The sequence below is a fragment of the Carassius gibelio genome, chromosome A4, assembly GCF_023724105.1.
Source record: "Carassius gibelio isolate Cgi1373 ecotype wild population from Czech Republic chromosome A4, carGib1.2-hapl.c, whole genome shotgun sequence".
Lineage (NCBI taxonomy): Eukaryota > Metazoa > Chordata > Actinopteri > Cypriniformes > Cyprinidae > Carassius > Carassius gibelio.
In genome coordinates, this window is record NC_068374.1 from 11,479,613 (window position 1) to 11,502,466 (window position 22,854).

At 40.4% G+C, this 22,854-nt stretch overlaps 1 protein-coding gene across 1 annotated transcript in view; it reads right to left on the bottom strand.

The window, feature by feature from the left end:
- The window catches only part of LOC127969071 (NACHT, LRR and PYD domains-containing protein 3-like), a 65,013-nt gene that overhangs the window by 18,296 nt on the left and 23,863 nt on the right, over positions 1–22,854 (bottom strand). The window contains exons 5-8 of the mRNA XM_052570710.1: positions 21,204–21,377; positions 20,913–21,086; positions 10,534–10,668; positions 8,287–8,333 (exon numbers count right to left, since the gene is read on the bottom strand). Coding sequence (XP_052426670.1) covers positions 8,287–8,333; positions 10,534–10,668; positions 20,913–21,086; positions 21,204–21,377 — 530 coding nt within the window. The remainder of the gene's footprint in view (positions 1–8,286; positions 8,334–10,533; positions 10,669–20,912; positions 21,087–21,203; positions 21,378–22,854) is intronic.

The window sequence follows — 22,854 nt, forward strand, 5'->3', positions numbered from 1 at the left end:
TTCAAAGAATTTATACTTTTACAGAAAATTATGCCTTAATGTCTTACAGCCTTCAGGGAGCGGAAAAAGTCACCTTTCCTGAGATAATACCTCCACAAGATACTAAATTTAGTATGATGCAGGTAGTGGTCAGTGAAGTGTCATCTGTCATGCAGACACCTGATTTCAAATTACTAGTCTGAAAGAACATAGGTTGCATTATCAGTGATCTTGGAAAAAACATCTCGGTTACATATGGTAACCGTCGTTCCCTGAACGAGGGAACGCAGACGCCACGTCGGTGACCGACGAAAATGGGATATCGCTTTGATAGACCAATCTACTTTGAGTGTAAACTAAACGAGCCAATGCACATTGGCATGCAATTATTGCATCCAGCTGCCGCTGATCACAGCGTGAGTATAAGAAGGCAGCAGGTGAAATGCATACCAGTCGAGCCGGAGACCCGGCAGCTCAGCGGCGGTACAGCAACCATGGCGACAGGACGTGGCTTCTCCATTCCCTCCTTCAGGGAACAAGGGTTACTATACGTAACCGAGACATTCCCTTTCAGTCGGACACTCTCGACGCCACGTTGGTGACCGACGAAAATGGTCTAAGTGCCCTGTGTGAGCCACCTGCGCCCCTATTAGGCAATTGATGTGCCAATGCAGCTGCGGGCCCGTCCAAACCCCTAAAACTGTATGCCCGTCATACATGACCCCCCAGCCGGTGGTAGAGGCCACCGTGTAAACCACAGCATGCCTGGAGATCTGCTCTAGGGCCACCCTTACCCAGAGAAAAGCAAGATCAGACCACGGGGTGAGGGCTTGGCGACAGGCCGGTATAACTTGGACCCAGTGAGTGCCGTGCTTCCACACCAACCTTGGGACTCAGCCATAAATCCAGTGCTGGAGCGGTCTCATATGCAGCAGGCCGAGCGGTGTAAGTGCCGCTGCGGCAGCCATATGTCCCAGGAGCCTCTGATAAATTTTCAGTGGGATCCACTGTCCTCCCCTTGAACGTATTCCAGCAGGCTAGCACCGACCACGCACGTTCCTCACGTTCCTAGTATCAGCCAATCGTCTAGATAGTTGAGAATTGCGAATACCCTACTCTCTGAGGGGAACAAGAGCCGCCTCTTTGACTTTCGTGAAGACACAGGGAGACAGGGACAGCCCGAAGGGCAGGACCTTGTACTGATATGCCCGTCCTACGAACGCAAACCGCAGAAAAGGTCTGGGGTGTGGAAGGATGGATACATGAAAGAACATGTCCTTCAGGTTGATCGCTGCAAACCAGTCTTGGGGACGGACACCCCCGAAAATGCGTTTCTGCGTCATACATCTTAAACATCTTAAATGGTAGCCGATGAAGGGCCCGATTCAAAACTCGCAGATCCAGGATCGGACATGACCCAACCCCTTTCTTGGGTACAATGAATTAAGGGCTGTAAAACCCTGTCCTCAAATCAACTGGAGGGACCGGCTCTATCGCATCTTTCGCCATTACGACTGCAATCTCTTCCCGCAGAACAGGGGTATCGGACGCTTTCACTGTAGTAAATCGGATACCACTGAACTTGAGGGGACGCCGGGAAAACTGAATCGCATAGCCGAGGCTGGTGGTCCGTAGAAGTCAGCGATATGGGCTAGGTAGCACTGACCAGGTGCTTAAAAACCATACAAGCAGGACTAGCGGGACCACTGCCTTGTCCACGGTGGGGCAGCGAGGTGGAACCCAGGGACCCAACTCAGGCGGCTTGTGAGCAGGTCAGAGTGTGGTGTGAGTGTGGGGTGCAGGGCTCACTTGATTCTGATGATTGGCAGAGGGTGCATGAGTAGGGCTTTCGTTGACGCTCTGAACCGCCTGCTGCTGTCATCTGGCGAAGGTGGAGGATGAGTGAGGTCCGGTGCTTGGCTGTCCCCAACTCTCTGTGCCCTCCTGGGACCCAGAGATAGAGAAAACCGCTCTCGTTGAGATTTCTAGATTCTCACCCTGGCCTTCCTCCAGGGGAGGGAGAGGTGCCTTTACCAGGTGACCACTGTAATCCTCAAACCACCTGCGCTACTGCTGGAAGTGGTTATCGTCTGTCAGCCGCCAGAACGAGCCCCAGATTGCGGCAGCTGCAACGGGACTCCGCGCCCCCTGAAGGTAGCAGAGCCTGGTTCGCAACTCCGAGACGGTCATCTTCCCACAGTGGGAACATGACCCATCCACAAAGGCCTCCTCAGCGTGCTCGATGACCAGACACGCGAGGCAGCAATCGTGACCATTACCCGTTGCCAGGTAACGACCCCACCCAGAAACGCATGGGTGAAACGGCATCCTTATAAGGACGATCCTTCGTTTTTACAAAGACGCACCCGTCGAGCTGTTTTAGAGAAATTTGCTCTTAGGGAAATGCTCTTTTAATGGTGAGGCGCACAGGGGAATTGCCCACTTGCAACACGACAGGGGGTAGTGCAGCCTGAAGTGTGCAATCCACTCGACACTGGAACTACCACCGCTGAAGCGCTGTCTCGCAAATACAGAAAGCTTCAGAGACAACCGTAGACACAGTTGAGCAGAACGATACTAACGCTCGGCTCTGAAGCGAAAAGCTGAATTCAATAATTGCATGTCAATGTGCATTGGCTCGTTTAGTTTACACTCTTAGTAGATTTGTCTATCTAAGCGTTATCCCATTTTCGTTGGTCACTGAGGTGCCGTCGAGAGTGACTGACTGAAAGGGAACTAATTATTCTGTGTATTATGCATCTCTGCACTAACTTGTTTTTTGTTTTTTAGAAAATATTGACACTTTAAATTGTTATTCTACTACTTTTTCTTGTTAGGATGGCTCATTTGTAGCAAGACCACAAAGTCCTTATAGCACTCTAAATATTTCTCACTCATTTTGTGTGTAGTTTGTGAATTATTTACACTGTTTGTATTGTTCTTGAGACAATTTGTGCAATTGTTTTTACTTCTTGCTGCATGGTTTGTGTTTATTGCTCATACTCAGATTGAAAATATATTTATATCTAAATTGTAGTAGTTTCTGTTTGAGTACGCAGTAAAAAACAACAACACCCATTTATAGCTAGCGTTTTTCTTAAAATTCTGTAATTTAATTCATTCTTAGAGAAAACAAAAAGACAGTTTGGACTTTAAATTAGTTAGACTTAAATTTCAAGTTCTCCTGTTTATAATGATATATGACACTTGATGCTGACTTCTAGAATAGTTCTGAAAAGCAGAGAAAACTGCAGGTGTGTCAGGCGCCCCAAAAATGTTCTAGGTCTTTAAGGGTTAAAAGAGTAATGGAATACAGTAACAGTATTTTTTGTTATTTGAGCTATAGCCTTTGTTTATTTAGACTACTGTTTTTCATACAAATACCTAGAAGCCATATAGTCATATTTTTAACATGGTATTGAGGTGCTATACAGTATGTGTGATTGCTCATTTAAAACCCCCACAGGTCATGTTTTCAATCTCAAGTTTGCTTTTGATTTGACATAAAGTGTTAATTTCTAAATGGGTGAGTTGTTGTTTAATTTTCTTAAGGTTTATTATTGACATTTTTGTCTTTATTTGAATAGAAAAGTATAGAGCTGACAGGAAGTGAAATGAGAGGGGGGCGAGATCAGGAAAGGTCCTGGTGCTGGAATTTAAACTCAAGATGGCTGTAGCACAAGGGCACTATATGTTGGCGTCGCTACCCACAAGACTATTCGCCGATGGTATCTTTACTTTTTAACTAGTCCTCCTATTAACAACCATAATTTTTTTCATTCAGACTGATTGGTGAATACAGAATGATTTATTGTGTGAATCAGTAATAATCATATCCAATCTTGTGATGGAGGCATTTCCTCCTGTCACGTGACTTTGCCCCATTCATTCTGAATTACCTCCCACCAAACCCAGCACATGCTGTAGGAGTCTGTACAAACTCAATAAACAGAATACAATGTTTATGTAATGAAGGGTTATTGAATTTTTCTTTTACACTCAAAGTAGTGTTTCAACTTGTCCAAAACGCTGCAGCCAGACTTCTTTTAAAGTGTCGTAAACATGAACACATCATTCCAATTCTTAGATCCTTTCACTGGTTGCAGATTTGTCAGAGAATTTACTTTACAATTATCTCCTTCGTATATAAATCCCTACATAACAAAGCTCCTGTCTATTTATCTGAACTTCTTCGTCCTTATACTCCATCTAGAAGCCTACAATCCTGTGACCAGGCTTTGTGGGTGGTCCTTTGCGTCAGACTAAAGCATTGGGGGGAGCGTGCATTTGCAGTGGCAGGGCCATGACTCTGGAATACCCTGCGTTTAGAGATTATTTTTATTTTTCCTTAGTGTACTGACTACTGTGATATGTTACATTTTTAAATGGATGATTTTAAATTTTTCTCTGGTCTGTTTTCCATGTATGTGTAATATTTGGTCAGCCTGGGGGCTGTTGTAAATGTGCTATACAAATAAAATTTTAATTGAAAGTGACATTTTTTTTCCTTTGAACACAAGCATAAAAGAGTTTTAGTTGTTTGTTGATTTGCTGACTAGCTACTAATATATGAGTTTTCAGAAATGGTTTAGATTACAGATGACATGTTTATCAAATGTTCCCTTTCAGTCGGTCACATTCTACATTACGTCAGAAAAAAACTGACGAATGGGGTCTCGCCTGAGAGCCCAATCACCTTCGAGTGCTAACAAAACGAGCCAATGGTACACAATGTACCTTGGTCTGCGGGATTTGGATCTCGAGCTCCGCCCCGCTGAGTGGGTATATAAGGAGCAGTGCAAGCAACTCGCACTCAAGGCTTTTGTTTACATCGCTTGCTGCTTTCACCCTGGAGTGTTTTCAAGCGAGTGAACTGGTGTTGGTGTGACAGCACGATTCTGCAGTTCGTCTGTGTTTCCTGCATTTAGCTCTCGCGTTCCCTTGAGTGCTTCAGCACCACTAAAAGAGCTTTTTCCATCTCTAAAAGAGTAAACGGGTTGAGTTTGCGTCTTTTTAAAGATGTCGTTCCATCCGTGTGTTTCTGGGTGCGGTCGATATAAGGCTCCTAGCGACAGCCATGATCGCGGTGTACACGTTGAGAATGTGTTTGTGGATGACTCAAGTTCTAATTGCGGGGACATGACCATCTCTGTGTTAAGATTGAGACTAGACTACCTTAAAAGGTATAGAGTCCCCTCTGTCACACGCCTTCTCGTAAGAGGTCTACTTCGACTGGTGGCCAAGGTGATCTGAGGGTTACCGTGTGGGCTTTCCCGACAAGCCAGCCTCCTCGGGCCACACCCCCCTCACAAATGCAGCTGCTGGTTGAGTTTCTGGAGTTTCTGGTTTGCTGGACCCTCTCAGGCTCCTGACATCTCATTCAGGGCTCGGGAGGAAGACCTAATGTCGATCGCCGCATCACAAGGCGGGCTTGAGACCTCGGGAGATGCGGATTCAGCTGCGTTGCCTCCCTCGGGAGTGCCAGCATTGCCAGAGTCTGATCACGAGCTGAAGGCTGCTGAGAGCATCGGGCTTGAGTGGAATCCTCCACCCTGTCCCGATTGCTCGAGGCTGGATGATTGGTTCCTGTGGGCTGCTCATGTAGATCGCCAGCTCAAGTCTCCCTGTGTCTTTACTAAGGTTGCGGAGGGAGCCCTGGCTCCTCTCGGGAATGAGGTGTCCGTATCCCCAACTACCTCAGTGACTGGCTGATTCTAGCTCACTCTTGAGCACGGTTGTGTGAGCACAGGGATCTGGTGCTCAGGCACCTCATTCAAAGGGTCCCTCCAGCCATCATGAAGTCCAGCTTTTACAGCCCATACTTCATAGTACCCAAGAAAACAGGTGGGTTACGGCCAATCTTGGACTTGCGTGCGTTGAACCAAGCCCTTCACAGACTTGTCCATTGGATTGGTTTGCAGCTATTGACCTGAAGGATGCATTCTTTCATGTCTCTATTCTTCCTTGACACAGACTGTTTCTTCAGTTTGCTTTCGAGGGGCAGGCATTTCAGTACAAGGTCCTCTCATTCGGGTTGGCCCTGTCTCCCCGTGTCTTTACTAAGGTTGCGGAGGGAGCCCTGGCTCCTCTCGGGAATGAGGTGTCCGTATCCCCAACTACCTCAGTGACTGGCTGATTCTAGCTCACTCTTGAGCGCGGTTGTGTGAGCACAGGGATCTGGTGCTCAGGCACCTCGCCCGTCTGGGTCTTTGGGTCAACTGGGAAAAGAGCAAACTCTACCCTGTGCAGAGGATCTATTTTCTCGGTATGGAAATAGACTCAGTCACCATGTTCATGCAGCTTACGAATGAGCGTGTGCAGTCACTGCTGAATTGCTCAAGACAATTCGATGGCAGGAGATCGGTTCTACTGAAACTGTTTCAGAGGCTCCTGGGGCATAGGGCACTCGCAGCGGCATTCATACCGCTCGGGTTGCTCCATATGAGACTGGATCAGCACTGGCTTCACGACCGAGTTCAGAGATGGGCATGGCAACAAGGGCATGGTCCGAGTTACTGTCACTCTGGACTGCCTCCGAACCTTCACCCCGTGGTTGGACCTCTCGTTTCTAAGGGCTGGCGTTCCCCTAGAACCAGTGTCCAGACATGTCGTGGTGTCAACAGATGCCTCTGCCACGGACTGGGTTGCTATTTGCATCGGGTATGCTGTGTCTGGTTCCTGGACAGGACCCCGACTTCAGCGGCATGTCAATTGCCTCGAGTTGCTAGCAGTTCGGCTTGCTCTGCACCGCTTCCGGGCCCTGCTGAAAGACAAGCATGTTCTGGTTTATATGAACAACACTGCGACCGTAGCGTACATCAACCGTCAGGGTGGTCTACATTCCCGTCGCATGTCGCCACTTGCTCTCCATCTCCTCTTGTGGAGTCAGAAGCATCTAAGGTCGCTTGGTGCCATTCACATCCTGGGCAGGGGACAAGCTTTCACGGCAGCAGTCTTGCCACGGGGAATGTAGACTCCACCCCCAGTCGGTTCATTTGATTTGGGAAAACTTCGGAGATGCTCAGGTAGACCTGTTTGCCTCTCCAGAAAATTCCCAATGCCAGTTGTTTTACTCCCTGAGGACAAGTAGCAGGTCCTCATGGTTGTGCCTTTTTGGCCCAGCCGGACATGGTTCCTCGAACTTGTACTCCTCGCGACAGCCCCTTACTGACCAATTCCTCAGAGGAAGGACCTTCTTTCTCAGAGATGGGGCACCCTCTGGCACCCGTGTCCCGATCTTTGGAACCTACATGTGTGGGTTCTGGACAGGTCACAGAGGGTTTAGGTACCTTGCCACCTCAGATGGTATCTACCATCACTTCAGCTAGAGCCTTGTCTACCAGACATGCCTATGCTTTGAAGTGGAACCTCTTTGTCACTTGGTGTTCTTCACATCGTGAATACCACTGGAGATGCCCAATCAGGCCAGTGCTTTCCTTTCTGGGTTCTTCCTGCTCTGTTGATGTCCAGCACTTGCGTGCATGCCCTAACAGTCAGGCACCTAGTCCCTGTGTGGGACTAGGTGCCTCCATGTGTTGTGATTCCTCTTTCTGGGTAATCCCACGTGTGTATTTCCACAACAAGTCTCCTCGTAGCATGTGTCTCTTCGTAGCATGTGGCAAGCACCTTACCAGCTCTGTCGTTGAAACTTCCACCCTGCGGGCTAGGTACCTCAGAATTAATGTGTATCACCTCCTTCGGTTGATACCTACCTTTGTTAGTCCTCCTACAAGCAGGCAACCTGCTAGCATACATCCAGCTTGTATATGTTACCCAGTGGATTCTGTGTGAGCTATGTGGCGTTCTGTAAGGGACCCCATTCATCAGTCTCTTTCTGACGTAACATAGAAAGTAAACGACCGAAAGGGAACGTCCAGGTTATGTATGTAACCCTCGTTCCCTGAAGAAGGGAACGGAGACGTTACGTCCCTTTGCCGCTGCTCCTTATATACCCACTAAGCAGGGCAGAGCTCACGATGCAAATCCCGCAGACCAAGGTACATTGTGTACCTCATTCCCCACATCGACTATAAACCGGTTGTGTGTTTGGAGGAGCCCAGATATACCCAATACCTGGAATGACCCACAAGTAACCACTGCGTCAGGTTTATAAATATGTAGTGAAATATTTGAAATTTGAAGTGAGGAAAACAGGCTTTGTAGTTTTTGTCACATAATATTGTATAGGTCTGCTGTAGGATCATAGGAAAGGGTGATTCCCGCTATGTAACAATTCTGACATGTGACCCCCACGATGCAGTGTGTGTGTGTGTGAGCGAGAGAGAGAGTGTTTGTGTTTAGGCATACATTTCCTTAGTCCTGCTTTAATCCTGGATTCTCCTCCATGATCCACACTAGAAAACACACAAAGTCACATTCAGTCAGTGAACAAATTGCTGTTGCTATGCAGTTACTATAAAAGGTACTCGGGGTGGTTGCTAGGGAGTTGCTATGTGGTTGCTGAGATATGTGATTTGGTTGATTTGCGGTTGATAATATGTTCAGGGTGGTTTACCACTAGGGTGTTGCTGTGCAGTTGCTAGAGTACATGTGATGGTTGCTAGTAGGGCCGTGTATCACCAGAAAAATTCTTGAATCCAGTTTGTTTGACAATCATCATAAGGATGCAGTTTTCTCGGTTGGTTGTGAATCTTTTTCTTCCACACTTTTTCGTTCCACTCAACTTTCTGTTAACATGCTTGGATACAGCACTCTGTGAACAGCCAGCTTATTGGCAATTAATTTTTGTGACTTACACTATTGTGAAAGCTGTCAACAATTGTCAGAGACCATTTTTAAGGCTCAGGAAACCTTTGCAGCTGTTTTGTGTTGATTAGTTGATTGGCATGTCATCATATTCTAATTTTTTGAGATCGTTAATTTGATGGGGTTTTGTGAAATGTGAGCCAAAATCATCACAATTAAAATAACCAAAGATTTATCCTACTTCAGTCTGTGTGCAATTAATTAGTTTAATACATGAGTTTCCAATTTGAGTTAAATTAATGAAATAAATTTACTTTTCCTCAACATTCTTATATATTGTGAAGCACCTGTATGAAGTATGTAGTACTAAAGAATCATACCAACTTGTGGAAAATGGGCATTTGATGTTTGGGCTTTTTTGTTCCTTCATTTACAATCTGTTAATATTTGCAACATAAGTTATCTTTTTGAATATGTTTATTTCTACCTTTTATGGAAACTGTAGGGAAGAGGCTACTATTTTTATTGTGTTTCCACTGTTTGCTATGGTTTTGTGGTCAGTTAGAGGGTGAATTAAAGTACTGTTTTGTTGTTCATTTGTTTTGTCTGAGCAGCTTAGTTAAAGGGGGGTGAAATGCTCGTTTTCACTCAATATCCTGTTAATCTTGAGTACCTATAGAGTAGTACTGCATCCTTCATAACTCCAAAAAGTCTTTAGTTTTATTATATTCATAAGAGAAAGATAGTCTGTACTGATTTTTCCCAGAAAAACACGAGCTTCTGGAGGCGTGACGTTTGGGCGGAGCTAAGGAATCACGAGCGCGAGTAGGCTTTTGCGTTGAGAGCGTTTGGAAGCTGTGACATTACCCTGAGGAAAAAAACATCCAAAACAAATCACACGATAGTGACCCTTTTTCGTTGACCCTTTTTCTATGTGGTATGTACTGGATCTGTATATATTTGCTTAGCGGTTTTGGAAAATGACTAAGTTCCACTTTATGTTTTTTTTTTTTTAAGCTGTACATGTGGAAAGTGCAGTTTGATGACAACATCGCATGTTGTTTACTTGATGTGCTTACGCGCCGATTGCTAAGTTAACAACACAGAGATATTTGAAGCAGTTTTACTCACCGCCTGTGGTTCCAACACACGATAGTGACCCTTTTTCGTTGGGACTGCATTATCCTTAAGAAATAAACAATGTGCAAATCCGGCTTCAAACTTGGCCTTGTTTGTAAAACAAGCATCTTCGAAATGCAGGGAACAAACAAAAACACTTGCACAACTATGTTAATGTTCTGTAAAAATTAAGTTTATCCACTGGTCCCTTAATGCTGTTTTTTGGGTAATCTGTGCAGGGTTGTTTTGCCCTGGCAACCAAAAACACACTACTTTTGTGACAATTCGGTCTCTCGCTCTGATCAGTGAATGTCTCTGCTCTGCTATACGGGAGCGCACGCTCTTCCGGCAGAAGTGCCCTTAGGACCCATATAAGGAAATTCCGCTCCAACTAACGTCACACAGACCCATACTCGAAAAAACTTTCCGAAACTTGTGACAAACCGGAAGAGGTATTTTTGGAACAAAAATACTCCTTTAAACGTACAACTTAATTTTTGAAACTTTGTCCATGTTTAGCATGGGAATCCAACTCTTTAACAGTGTAAAAAACTCAGTATGCATGAAATAGCATTTCATCCCCTCCTTTAAGATTTTACTCCTCAGACTAGTGGCCTTTAAATTCTAAATATTGTTGAATCCTCTAAAAACATAGACTCATATACATATACCCAGAGATACTGAAAAGTTTAAACAATACAACCTAAAACCTTTTCCTGCTGGACATACTTGATTTTATCCAGTTTTTCTGAATCTCCAGGGTGATTATAGCTGAGATCCAGCTCTCTCAAGTGTGAGGGGTGTGAAGTCAGAACTGAAGACACATAACAACATCCCTCCTCTGTCACCATACAGCCAGACAACCTACAAAAACATACAGCAACAGTCCACATCACATTAATTTGTTTGTTCTGTATATCACATTATGTGTTGTATCCTTTTTGTGTATTGAACTGATTATTCAATAAAAAGTATTGTGCATATTTGATGTTATTCTGATCTTGTCAGTCGGGTTACATGTGTAATACTAACAGAGAAAGAACAGACTTTATGACTATGTGCAATTAGCTTGTTTGTGTACCGACAATTTGATTATTCTATTTTAAAGAAGACCAAGCAATGTGCTGAGGAGGTAGGAGCATAGAAATATGCTATTCACACAAGCTCATATGAGTGCATCCTCAGACCATAGCATTAGTTCTCAGTCATCTTTGATAAACCTTAAAATCACAGATAACCACCTAAAGGGACCCAAAAGCAAACCTTACGTAGGGCCCATTTAATTTTTTCCAAAATTCTGGGGGTTTTTTTTCGTTTAATTTTTCTATACTCTGTTTAATGGTTAAATACATAATTTTAACAATAAAAAACATGTCTAATTGGTAGAAATCATTAAACATAGACAATTTAACAGAAATTTATTACAAGTTTAACAAAAATTTAATTTTTAAGGTCCTATGAGTTTTTGAGTTTTTATTGAAAGGATCTCCATTAGCTACAGCCATGCTGCAGCTATTCTTCCTGGGGTCCTGAAAAATATATACATAAACAAAAAGAAAAATAAATCATTAAAAATACAACAAATAAATGGAAAAAGATAAATACACATACACATACACATACATACATATATACACATACCAAAGTACATATGTACCCTCATACGGGCATGAAAAACACATTCATACACATACGCCTATATATATATATATATATATATATATATATATACCTACACATGTTCACACACGAAAATAAATAAATCTAAACAGTCAAATGTATTATTTTGATAGATGCTGCTTTACAAATAATTTAAATGTATTGACATTGTTAGTAAGTATAATATGAGTTTGTAGTTTATTCCATTCCTTCATACCTCTGAACATAACAATGTTTTTTATGGCATTTGTTCTTGCTATGGGTAAGGTGAAGTTGCCTTTGGTTGCATGTCTGGTACTATACTGATGATTGTCTACACTAAAAGAAAGATACTTAAAACAGAAGGAAATTTTGAAATGGAAATGTTTCTTATGAAAATTAACAGTGAATACAACAGTCTATCTTTGACAAACAACCAGTTAAGATCTTTGTGCATTAATATAATATTTCTCCTATAGCTGCACCTAAGTGCTACACGAGCAGCTCTATTCTGTATAAGTTGTAATTTATTCATATACTCACCAGTGGCATTTGACCAAACTGCTGGGCAATAGTCGAGGTACGTCAATATTAGTGCTTTCATTGCATAATTCATAATATTTGAAGTTAAAAAATGTGCATGTCTTCTCATTATAGATATACCTCTTCTCATTTTTGCAATAATATTCTTAATATGTTCTTTCCATAATAATCTAGAGTCAACTGTTACACCGAGCAGTTTGGTCTCATGCACCTGTTTAATAATTGCGTTATTAATTTTAATATTAATTACAGGATTTTGATTAATGTTATAATTTGAACCTGAAATCATGCAGTTAGTTTTTACTGTGTTTAATGCCAGTTTATTTAATTTGATCCAATCTACTACATATTGTAATTCTATATTTAAAACAGTTTATAGTTCCATTTGTGTACTTTCTCTTTCTGATGTATATATAGTTGAATCATCAGCGTACATGACAATGTTAGCCTTATGTAAAGTGTACGGTAAATCATCAGTAAAAATATTAAATAATAATGGACCCAGACAACTGCCTTGGGGTACACCACATGTGATATTTCTGATACCTGAGAGACTGCCATTAAAAAACACTGTTTGTGTTCTGTTTGACAAATAACTGTACATCCATGTGATTGCTGACTGCTCAAAACCATAACAAGATAATTTTGTTAATAACAGTACGTGATCTATGATGTCAAAGGCAGCAGAAAAATCTAAAAATACAGCACCAATAATATTTCTCTTTTCAGTCTCTCTAAGCCCATCATTAGACATGTGAGTCAGTGCAGTGGCAGTGGAGTGACTTTTTCTGTATGCTTGCTGAAAATCTGTTAATAAATAATTTGTATAAAAATAGTTGTTAATTTGATCATATACCATAGATTCCATTATTTTAGATAATACAGGTAATATACTTATCGGGCGACTGTTGGGACCAGAGAAAGGCAATTTGGGTTAGAACCAGACCTGAAGTAGCACTTGCAACTTGTCCATAGAGGATTTGTTTAAACAAGTGTACAGTACATTGCAAAAGTCAAGACGAGAAGAAATAAAAGTGTGAATAAGCATCTCCATCTCTTTTTTTAGAAACCACAGATCTAATCTTAGCGATGTTCCTGAGATGGAAAAAACAGGAACGAACCACAGATTTTACATGACTGCTAAAACACATAGATTTATCAAAAATGACACCCAAATTTCATAACATTTGAGTCCGAAGATGATAGATCCCCAATTTCCTGCCTAATCCTAGGAATAATGTTATCCGGTGCAAAAATCAGCACCTCAGTATAAACTAAATGATAAACTACAATATGAAATGCTCGTTTTCACTCAATATCCTATTAATCTTGAGTACCTATGGAGTAGTACTGCATCCTTCATAACTCCAAAAAGTCTTTAGTTTTATTATATTCATAAGAGAAAGATAGTCTGTACCGTTTTTTTTTTCCGGAAAAACACGAGCGGCTGGAGGCGTGACGTGTGGGTGGAGCTAAATAAACACGAGCGTGAGTAGGCTTTTGCGTTGAGAGCGTGTGGAAGCTGTGACATTACCGTGAGGAAAAAACATCATCCAAAACAAACCATGGCTAACAGTCAGATTCAGCCGTATATTTATGATCCAGAATCAGATCCCAAGGCTGAAATTGAACAAGAGCAGCAGCAGCAATGACTACAGCAGGACGTCTCTATGTAGTTTGTATTGAAACTGTATATATTTGCTTGGAAAATGACTAAGTTCCACTTTATGTCGTCTTTTTTTTTTTTTTTAAGGTGTACATGTGGAAAGTGCAGTTTGATGCCAACAGCGCATGTTGTTTACTTGATGTCCTTACGCGCCGATAGCTAAGTTAACAACACAGAGATATTTGAAGCAGTTTTACTCACCGCCTGCGGTTCCAACACACGATCGTGACCCTTTTTCATTGGGACTGCATTATCCTTAAGAAATAAACGATATGCAAATCCGGCGTCAAACTGGGCCTTGTTTGTAAAACAAGCATCTTCGAAATGCAGGGAACAAACAAAATACACTTGCACAACTCCGTTGATGCTCTGTAAAAATAAACTCCATCCACTGGTCCCTTAATGCTGTTTTTTTATTTTTGGTAATCTGTGCAGGGTTGTCTTGCCCTGGCAACCAAAAACACTTCTTTTGTGACATTTCGCTCTTGCTCTGATCAGTGAATGTCTCTGCTCTGCTCTACAGGAGCGCACGCTCTTCCGGGAGAAGTGCCCTTAGGACCCATATAAGGAAATTCCGCTCCATCTAACGTCACACAGAGCCATACTCGAAAAAAACTTTCCGAAACTTGTGACAAACCGGAAGGAGTATTTTTGGAACAACTTAATTTTTGAAACTTTGTCCATGTTTAGCATGGGAATCCAACTCTTTAAGTGTAAAAAAACTCAGTATGCATGAAATATCTTTTCACCCCCCATTTAGCATTATCGTGATGGTCACTGATACTAGTAGTACAGTAGAACATTTAGATGTTTGAATGAAACTTCATAATGTTTCACTTGATTATACAATTAGTCTGGAATTATAGTTTGGAAAAAGTCTAACTAGTAAAATGTACACACGTCATGTGAAAACTAATAAAAGTAAATAAAAAAAGACTTTCTCATGTTTATGATCTCTGCTGGATAAAGCGCTTCATTCTTTTTTTCTGAAGGAATCCAAAACTCAAATCCTGAGGTAATCCTCAGCACATCTTCTTGGGGTGATTTATGCCTTATTCCTCTCAGCCTGAAGCAAACAGTAAAATAAAAAATCGAACAGTCTCGCTGCTTTGTTTTCTGTGGTATGGGCGTATACATGCTGCGTACTTCACGTGAAATATTAAAATATCATATATCAATACCGTGTTCAGCGCGTGGGCGTGGTTGCATTAGATATAATGAAGGGAGATGTGAAAGACAGACATCGTGTTGTTTTCATATGGATTACTTTATCACAGAATATTTGTTTTCGGTATCACTTGCTTAGTTTTAAAGTAGACATGTCAAGCATTCTATAGATATGTCTCTCATGTCTCTTCGTTGAGTACAGTTCATTTTAATGGCACGTTTCTAAATGAAGATCACCGCAGACCAAGGCTGCAGACAGTGCACCTTTTTTGTTTTCTTTATTTTCTAAAGGCACAAAGTTTTGGTGTTACTTTGTGTGTATACAAATAAAAGTAGACCCTTTACAGTGTCACATCATCAACTGGTGAATTTAAATCTGCTTTCATCCTTTGGCTGGTGTGGAGCCAGATTGGATGCGTTGAGCACTTGTCATATTATCATAGATATAACACTAATACACACAATATCTAAAGTGTTTAGAACTACCAATTAGATTTACTTGGACATTATCAGAATCAGAGCATCAGATATTTCATACTATAGTGAGCATGTTTGTGAATATTTAGAAGAAAAAAAAAAGAAAAAAAAAAAGTGATCCATGTGTCATACAGATCTATTGTGGCTGCATTGTGTCACATGACAAGCATGATGCGTCACCATGGAAACAATAAGGTGATACATTCTAAAATAACGGTCGCCTAAAAAAAAGGCAAGGCAAGTTTATTTATATAGCACATTTTGTACACAATGGTAATTCAAAGTATTTTACATAATGTCAATGTCCCCCACAAGGTCAGGGGGAATCTTTCCCTGATTATGCATGGAGGTGAGGGACTGGAAAGGGCAAACCAGCTTAACGCCTTCTTCTGTCGTTTTGAGGGTGACAGCGGTGCTGCCCCCTCCATCCTCTGTTTCTGCATCTGCATTAAATATCAGACAATTGGATGTCTTTCACTTTTTTAGATGTTGTAATCCACGAAAAAGCCCTGGCCCTGACAATCTGTTGTAACATCCTGAAGCACTGTGCTTCAGGATGTTGTAATATCCTGAAGCACTTCATCTTCAAGAAGAAGATAAAGAAGAAACATCTTCTTCTAAAATGTCAGTGAACAGTTAGCACCTGTGTTCACTGACATTTTTAATTCTTCTCTTAATCTCTGTAAAGTCCCCATCCTGTGGAAAACATCTACCATTGTACCTGTGCAAAAACTGCCAAGACCCACAGAGTTAAATGATTTCAGACCAATTGCATTGACATCATTAGTTATGAAGTGCCTGGAACGCCTGATTAAGCAGTACATTATATCACAAACTCACCATCTTATGGACCCCTTGCAATTTGCTTATCAGTCTTCCAGGGGGGTGGACGATGCAATTCTGACATTAATGCACCTTTTGCATACTCATCTTTAGAAACCAAAGACCCATGCTAAGATTCTATTTGTGGACTTTTCAGCTGCTTTTAACACCATGCAACCCAAGATACTTGCAGAAATTTTAGCCAGTGAATTCTCTCTTAACACAGGTATTATTTATTGGATCATGGATTTCCTTACCAGTAGAGTCCAGCGTGTTAGAGTGAGTTCGTTTCTGTCTGATGTGAAGATAACATATATAGGCTCCCCACAAGGATGTGTCTTATCTCCTTTATTATTTATTGTATATACAAATTCATGCACTAGCACTTTTCAAAACAGGCATCTTATTAAATATGCGGATGACACAGCTCTTGTGAGTCTGCTACAGGATGGGGAGGTAGATCATGGGCCAGTTTTAGATTTTTTTTTTTGATGGTGCAATAATTCACACTTAATTCTAAATACCACAAAGGCCAAAGAAATGTCCATAGATTTTAGAAAGTCACAGCAAACAATCGATACTTTCATCAATGGGGAGATCATTCAGGTCGTTACAAACTATAAATATCTTGGCATTGTACTGGACAACAAACTTAAATGGGATTCTTTGACTGATCTTTTGCACACTAAGACACAGCAAAGAATGTATTTCCTAAAGAAACTGTTTGTTTTTAATGTCAATAACAAAATGCTTCAGATGTTTTATACTGCTTTTATTGAAAGTATTTTAACGTGCTGTATCATTTGTTGGTTCAGAAATGCCACACAAGCACAGAAAAACATAATTAGAAAAACAGTCACTACTGCTAGAAAGCTACTTGGGATAACATTACCAAGCATCGAACACATTTACAAGGACAGAATGTTGAAAAAAGCCAATAATATTGTATGCTATCACACACACCCATTAGCATCCCATTATAATTTATTACCATCTAGGCGTCGTTTCTGCCACCTCTTATGACCAAGAACAGATCAAAATTTTATTTTGTACCACAAGCCATTAAGGCGTTATATCAATTAAAATAAGCTATCTGTCCAGCTGGCAGGGTTAGACCAATGGTATTTTTATTTGTATGTATGCATTTTAGCGTTTTGTAATGCATCGTATTGTTTTTGTTATATGTTGTCATGTAGTGCCTTGAGACTGTGCCGCAAACCCAATTGCCCCACGGGGACAATAAAGTTCTTCTACTACTACTACTATAAAAGAAAGTAAAATAATCGTGAAGAAAAATAATAACAAAAAATAAAACAAGCAATTTTAAAACTTTGGAAATCATTTAAAAATTTACTTATTTTAAATGAATTTAAAACAGTTAAAAATGTAAAATGATTTTACATAAAATACAGTCAATACGTTAAATACAGTGCAATCAGTTTGGACATCGCACAACTCAATAAATGCACAGCTAAATAGATGGGTTTTGAGTCTAGATTTAAATGTGACTAATGTTTTAGCACATCTGATCTCTTCTGGAAGCTGATTCCAACTGTGGGAACTGAGAACTGGTGTGATATGCTCAGATTTTCTGGTTCTTGTAAGAATCCTGGCAGCAGCATTCTGGATGAGCTGCAGCTGTCTAATGGTCTTTTTGTGAAGGCTGGTGATAAAACCATTACAATAGTCCACCCTGCTGGTCATAAAGGCATGACCAAGTTTCTCAAGTCTTGACTGGAAACAAAACCTCTAATTCTTTAAAAATGTTTTTTAGATGATAGTATGCTGATTTAGTTACTGCTTTGACATGACTACTGAAACTAAGGTCTGTCTCCAGAATCACACCAAGATTCCTGACTTGATTTTTAGTTGTTTGACACCTTGAGTCAAGGTATGCATTCACCTTGAAAACTTCATCTTTGTTTCCAAATGCAATAACTTCATTTTTTTTTCCTTGTTTAACTGAAGAAAGTTCTGGCACATCCAACTATTAATTTAATCAATAGATTGGCAGAGGGAGTCAATGGGGCTGTAGTCATTTGGAGATAAGGCTAGGTAAATCTTTGTATCATCAGCATAGCTGTGAGAGGCAATTTGGTTCTTTCTCATTATTTGACTTAGTGGGAGCATATACAGGCTAAACAGGAGCGATGCAAGAATTGAGCTTTGTGGGACTCCGTATATCATGGACGTCCACTTAGACGTATGCTCTCCTAGACTCACATAATAGCCTCTGTCTTCTAAGTATGACCTGAACCATTTGAGTACTGTACAAGAAAGCCCGACCCAGTTTTCCAGTCTCACTAGTAGTATGTTATGTTTGACAGTGTCAAACGCAGCACTGAGATCTAGCAATACCAGCACCGATATTTTGCCAGAGTCAGAATTTAAGCGAATATCATTTATTATCTTAATGAGTGCTGTCTCTGTGCAGTGATGCAGTCGGAAACCAGATTGAAAGTTGTCCATGTATCCATTTGAGTTTAAGTATTTGTTCAGCTGATTAAAAACTTTTCCATTTCTATAATTTTGCCTATAAAAGGAAGATTAGATATTGGTCTATAATTGCTCAAAATGCTGTTATCAAGATTGCTCTTTTCAGGAGGGGCTTAACAACTGCAATTTTCAGGGAGTTTGGAAATGTCCAAGAAAGAAATGGGGCATTCACCACTTCTAAAACATCTTCTTCTAAACAGTTAAGCATACTTTTGAAAAGATGTGGGAAATGTGTCAAGATAGCAGGTTGATAGAAGGGTGCACTATTTCTTCGAAAATTTTGCTATCTATTGCTTCAAAAATAGACATAGTATCTTTTTGATATTGGGGCCAAATCTGTCTGACCTCTGCATTGCTTGAGGATGTGCTAATCACCTTCCTGACATTGATGATCTTCTCAGAAAAGAAGGAAGCAAACTCATTGCATTTGCTGTCTGAGAGCATTTCACTGGGAATCTGGGGGTTTGTCAGTCTCTCAACAGTGGCAAAAAGAGTATGTGTGTTGTTTAAGTTACTGTTGCTGTTGATCTTCTCCAGACTGATTTCTGTCTGTTTGTTTTCTTACTGACTATTATTGAAGCAATATCATCAATAACATTCTTAACTTTTGAGTTAAAGGAATCAAGGAAAATATCAACAGAGTCTGCAGACATGCTTGGTGTTAAAGATATAGCCTCCATAAACAGCACACTAGTGTTCTCGTTATTGCATCTCCATCTGACAGAGACAGATCTAGATTCAGTGGTAGCAGAGATCAATATATCAAAGAAAATACAGAAGTGATCCGATAGGGCAAACTCCTTAATAACAATGGATGAAATGTTTAGACCCCTACTGATGATTAAATCCAGAGTGTGTCCACCTTTGTGTGTGGGTCCATGCACATGCTGAAACAGGTCAAATGTGTTTAGAACAGTTATCATTTCTTTTGTAGTTTTGTTTTCTACATTATCTATGTGAATATTAAAATCCCCTGCAATAGCAAAACAGTCAAACTCTGAGGAAATCATTGATAACATTTCTGTGACCTCTTCAACAAAGACTGGAGAGTATTTTGGAGGCCTGTAAATAATGATAAACAGAATGCTTGGAGCACTTTTCAGCACAATCCCTAGATATTCAAAAGACAAGTACTGACCAAATGACACTTGCTTGCATTGATAGACATTTAAATAGTGCAGCTACACTCCTAACAGTCCTGTAGACACTCATGAAAGTAAAGTTAGGAGGGGCTGCTTCATTGAGGACTGTTGCACTACAGCTGTCTTCTAGCCATGTTTCGTTTAGAAACATAAATTCTAGACTTTTTGTGGTTATGAAGTCATTGATTAGAAATGATTTATTTTTTAGTGAGCGAATGTTTAAAAATGCTAACTTGATGGCAGTGCTTTGTGCCTTTACATCAATCTTAGTTTGATGCATAATAGGCCGCAGATTAGATGAGTTTGCCCTTCGGCTTGAAAAGGCCTTTCTATTACATGATAAATCTGAAATAGAGAAAGCTACAGGCATACTGGGATCCCGCTTGTTCTGTAAACATTTGTGAATGTTGCTGCTATTATAGCAGGCACCGACACATATCACTGAGAGCTGAAAAAGACACGCTGGGGGCTCAGAATATTTTAAACTCTTGTGCAAAAAGGTTAATTATGGGCCCTAGGTAAGACACTAAGGGTCTGCACATGGCTGCTAGATAGTGCTTCTAGCTTGTTCATTGAGAAACTATATTTAGAAATGCAGCAGGTTTGTAGTTTGTTTAGTACCGTATTTTTCGGACTATAAGTTGCACCTGAGTATAAGTCGCATCAGTCCAAAAATACGTCATGATGAGGTAAAAAACATATAAGTTGCACTGGAATGTAAGTCGCATTTATTTAGAACCAAGAGAAAACACTACCATCTACAGCCACCAGAGGGCACTCTATGTCTTCAGAGTAGACTACAGGAGAACTGAGCAACATAGTGCGCCCTCTCGCGGCTGTAGACGGTAATGTTTTCTATTGGTTCATTTCTCTCGGTTCATGTCATATTAATTTTGATAAATAAGTCGCACCTGACTATAAGTTGCAGGACCAGCCAAACTATGAAAAAAGTCTGGAAAATACGGTAATTGTTTCAGGCCATTTCAATCTTACAGTCCACATTTACAAACATCTGCATAAATATGAAAAAAAAGCCTGAAAATTTAGCTTTTGTCTCTATTCCTGGAATTCCATTGAGAGCATATGCAACATTTGTTGACAAAATTAAACAGCCTAAATGGTAGCATGTGTTAATTATTATATGATAAACCATTTACCTCAGTATCTCCAGCTGACAATTTGGACTCTTCAGTCCATCAGAAAGAAACTTCACTCCAGAATCCTGCAGGTCATTGTTACTCAGGTCCAGCTCTCTCAGGACAGAGTGTGAGCATTGTAGAGCTGATGACAAAATCTCACAAGACTGAGCAGTGAGGCTACAGATGGAAAATCTAAACAAGAAGAACACAGTAATTACATACAGGATAAATCTTAACAGTGTGATTTTTTTTAGTAATGACTTATTTTGCATCATTTTGCAAGTTTTTTTAAGTATTTCAAATTCAAACCTCAATATCTTCAGCTTAGAGTATGGACTCTTCAATCCTTCAGAAAGCAACTTCACTCCTGAATCACGCAGGTCATTGTTATTCAGGTCCAGCACATTTAAATGGGAATTTGAGGATTGTAGAACTGAAGACAAATTCTCACAGGATGAAGCAGTGAGATTACATCCACATAGCCTGTGTAAAGAACAAAACAAACATCTATATTAATGTGAATGTATGATTTTATATAGTTTATAATCTGCAGTGCATGTTTGTGCTAAATACAGTGCAATATGACTTTATTGGTAACATTTTATAATAATTATACAATAACATAGCACTTATAATTCATTTTAAACTATTGTAGTTCATTAGTAATTATTGTAGTTTATAAACTTTAGTTAATACGTTAATAGACTATGTACAAATAGTGAGTTCATCATTGTCACTGTAATTAACCTTCTAAGTGCCAAAGTCACAAAATTGTGACAAGACGTCATACTTAATAAAATAGACTGTAGTTCCTATTATGGTGTAATATCTCATTTTTATTCTGTAGTTCCTATTATGGTGTAATATCTCATTTTTATTCTCTACCACTAGATGGCAGACATGTAGTACTTCGATTCTAGACCAACATTAAGTCATGTTCCTATTCAAAGTGTTTGAGGAAATAGCAGAGCATGTCAGCTATTATGTCATTGATGCAAAAGCAGTTCAGTTCATACCGTGCAAGTAAATGGTGTGATTTGTGAGAAAAAATCGCCAAATGGCTAATAAAAATTTCAACCATGAGGTTGAGTTGCAAATGTTATTCGCTGATTCTGCCTCTGAAGGGGAATATTTGCCTTTTGGAAAAGACGGTAGGTCGTTAAATATTTGCGCTTCCCCCCATACATCTTTGCAGTGTAGTGTTCACAAAGCACAAAAACAAATGATCATTTCGACCCTCTGCCCAACGGGGATGTGGGTGGCAGGGGAGAACGTGGTCATAGTGTCCATAGGAGAGTTGTTGATAACTGCGCACTCTCTAAGGACAGCTGGCACATAGTACAGCAGCAGTCAGTGTGGAGTAGGTGCTCTCTGCGCTGTGCCATGCAATGAGAGGTTGGTACCATACTCTCAAGAACTAGCAATATCAGGATGTTATGTTCTTGGCATACAAAGTTAAATCTTTATTATTTTTCTTAAATTATTCTTATTGTATTTTTCTTGTGCTCAAAAAAATCACTTATATGATGTCTAAGTTTCTGTCTAGTGTTTTATAATTGAAAAAACTATTCAGTGGTATGTTTAATGACTAAAATAGTTTGTAGAAGCCTTCAATACAGTTTTTATATGTGGGGGGTGGGGGACTAGACATAGTCACAGAAAAATATTTGCAGGAATCTCATGGTATCTTCTTCAGATTTGAAATAGAAGCTATGAGACATGTGACATTCAAGCCATTACTTTTTCTAGATTGCTCCAGGACTGATTTCATGTATTTTTATATCAAATAAAAAAAATTCAGTGTGGTAGAACAAAATTCAAGGCACTTCAGTGTCTATAACTTTTAATATTTTTGAGCATTATCAAGTCTGGTTGTTACAAAGTAAAGCCCTGTAACACGGAGTCAGAGACGTTCGGATCCATATGCAGTAGTTTATTAAAGAATGGTCAGACAGGCAGA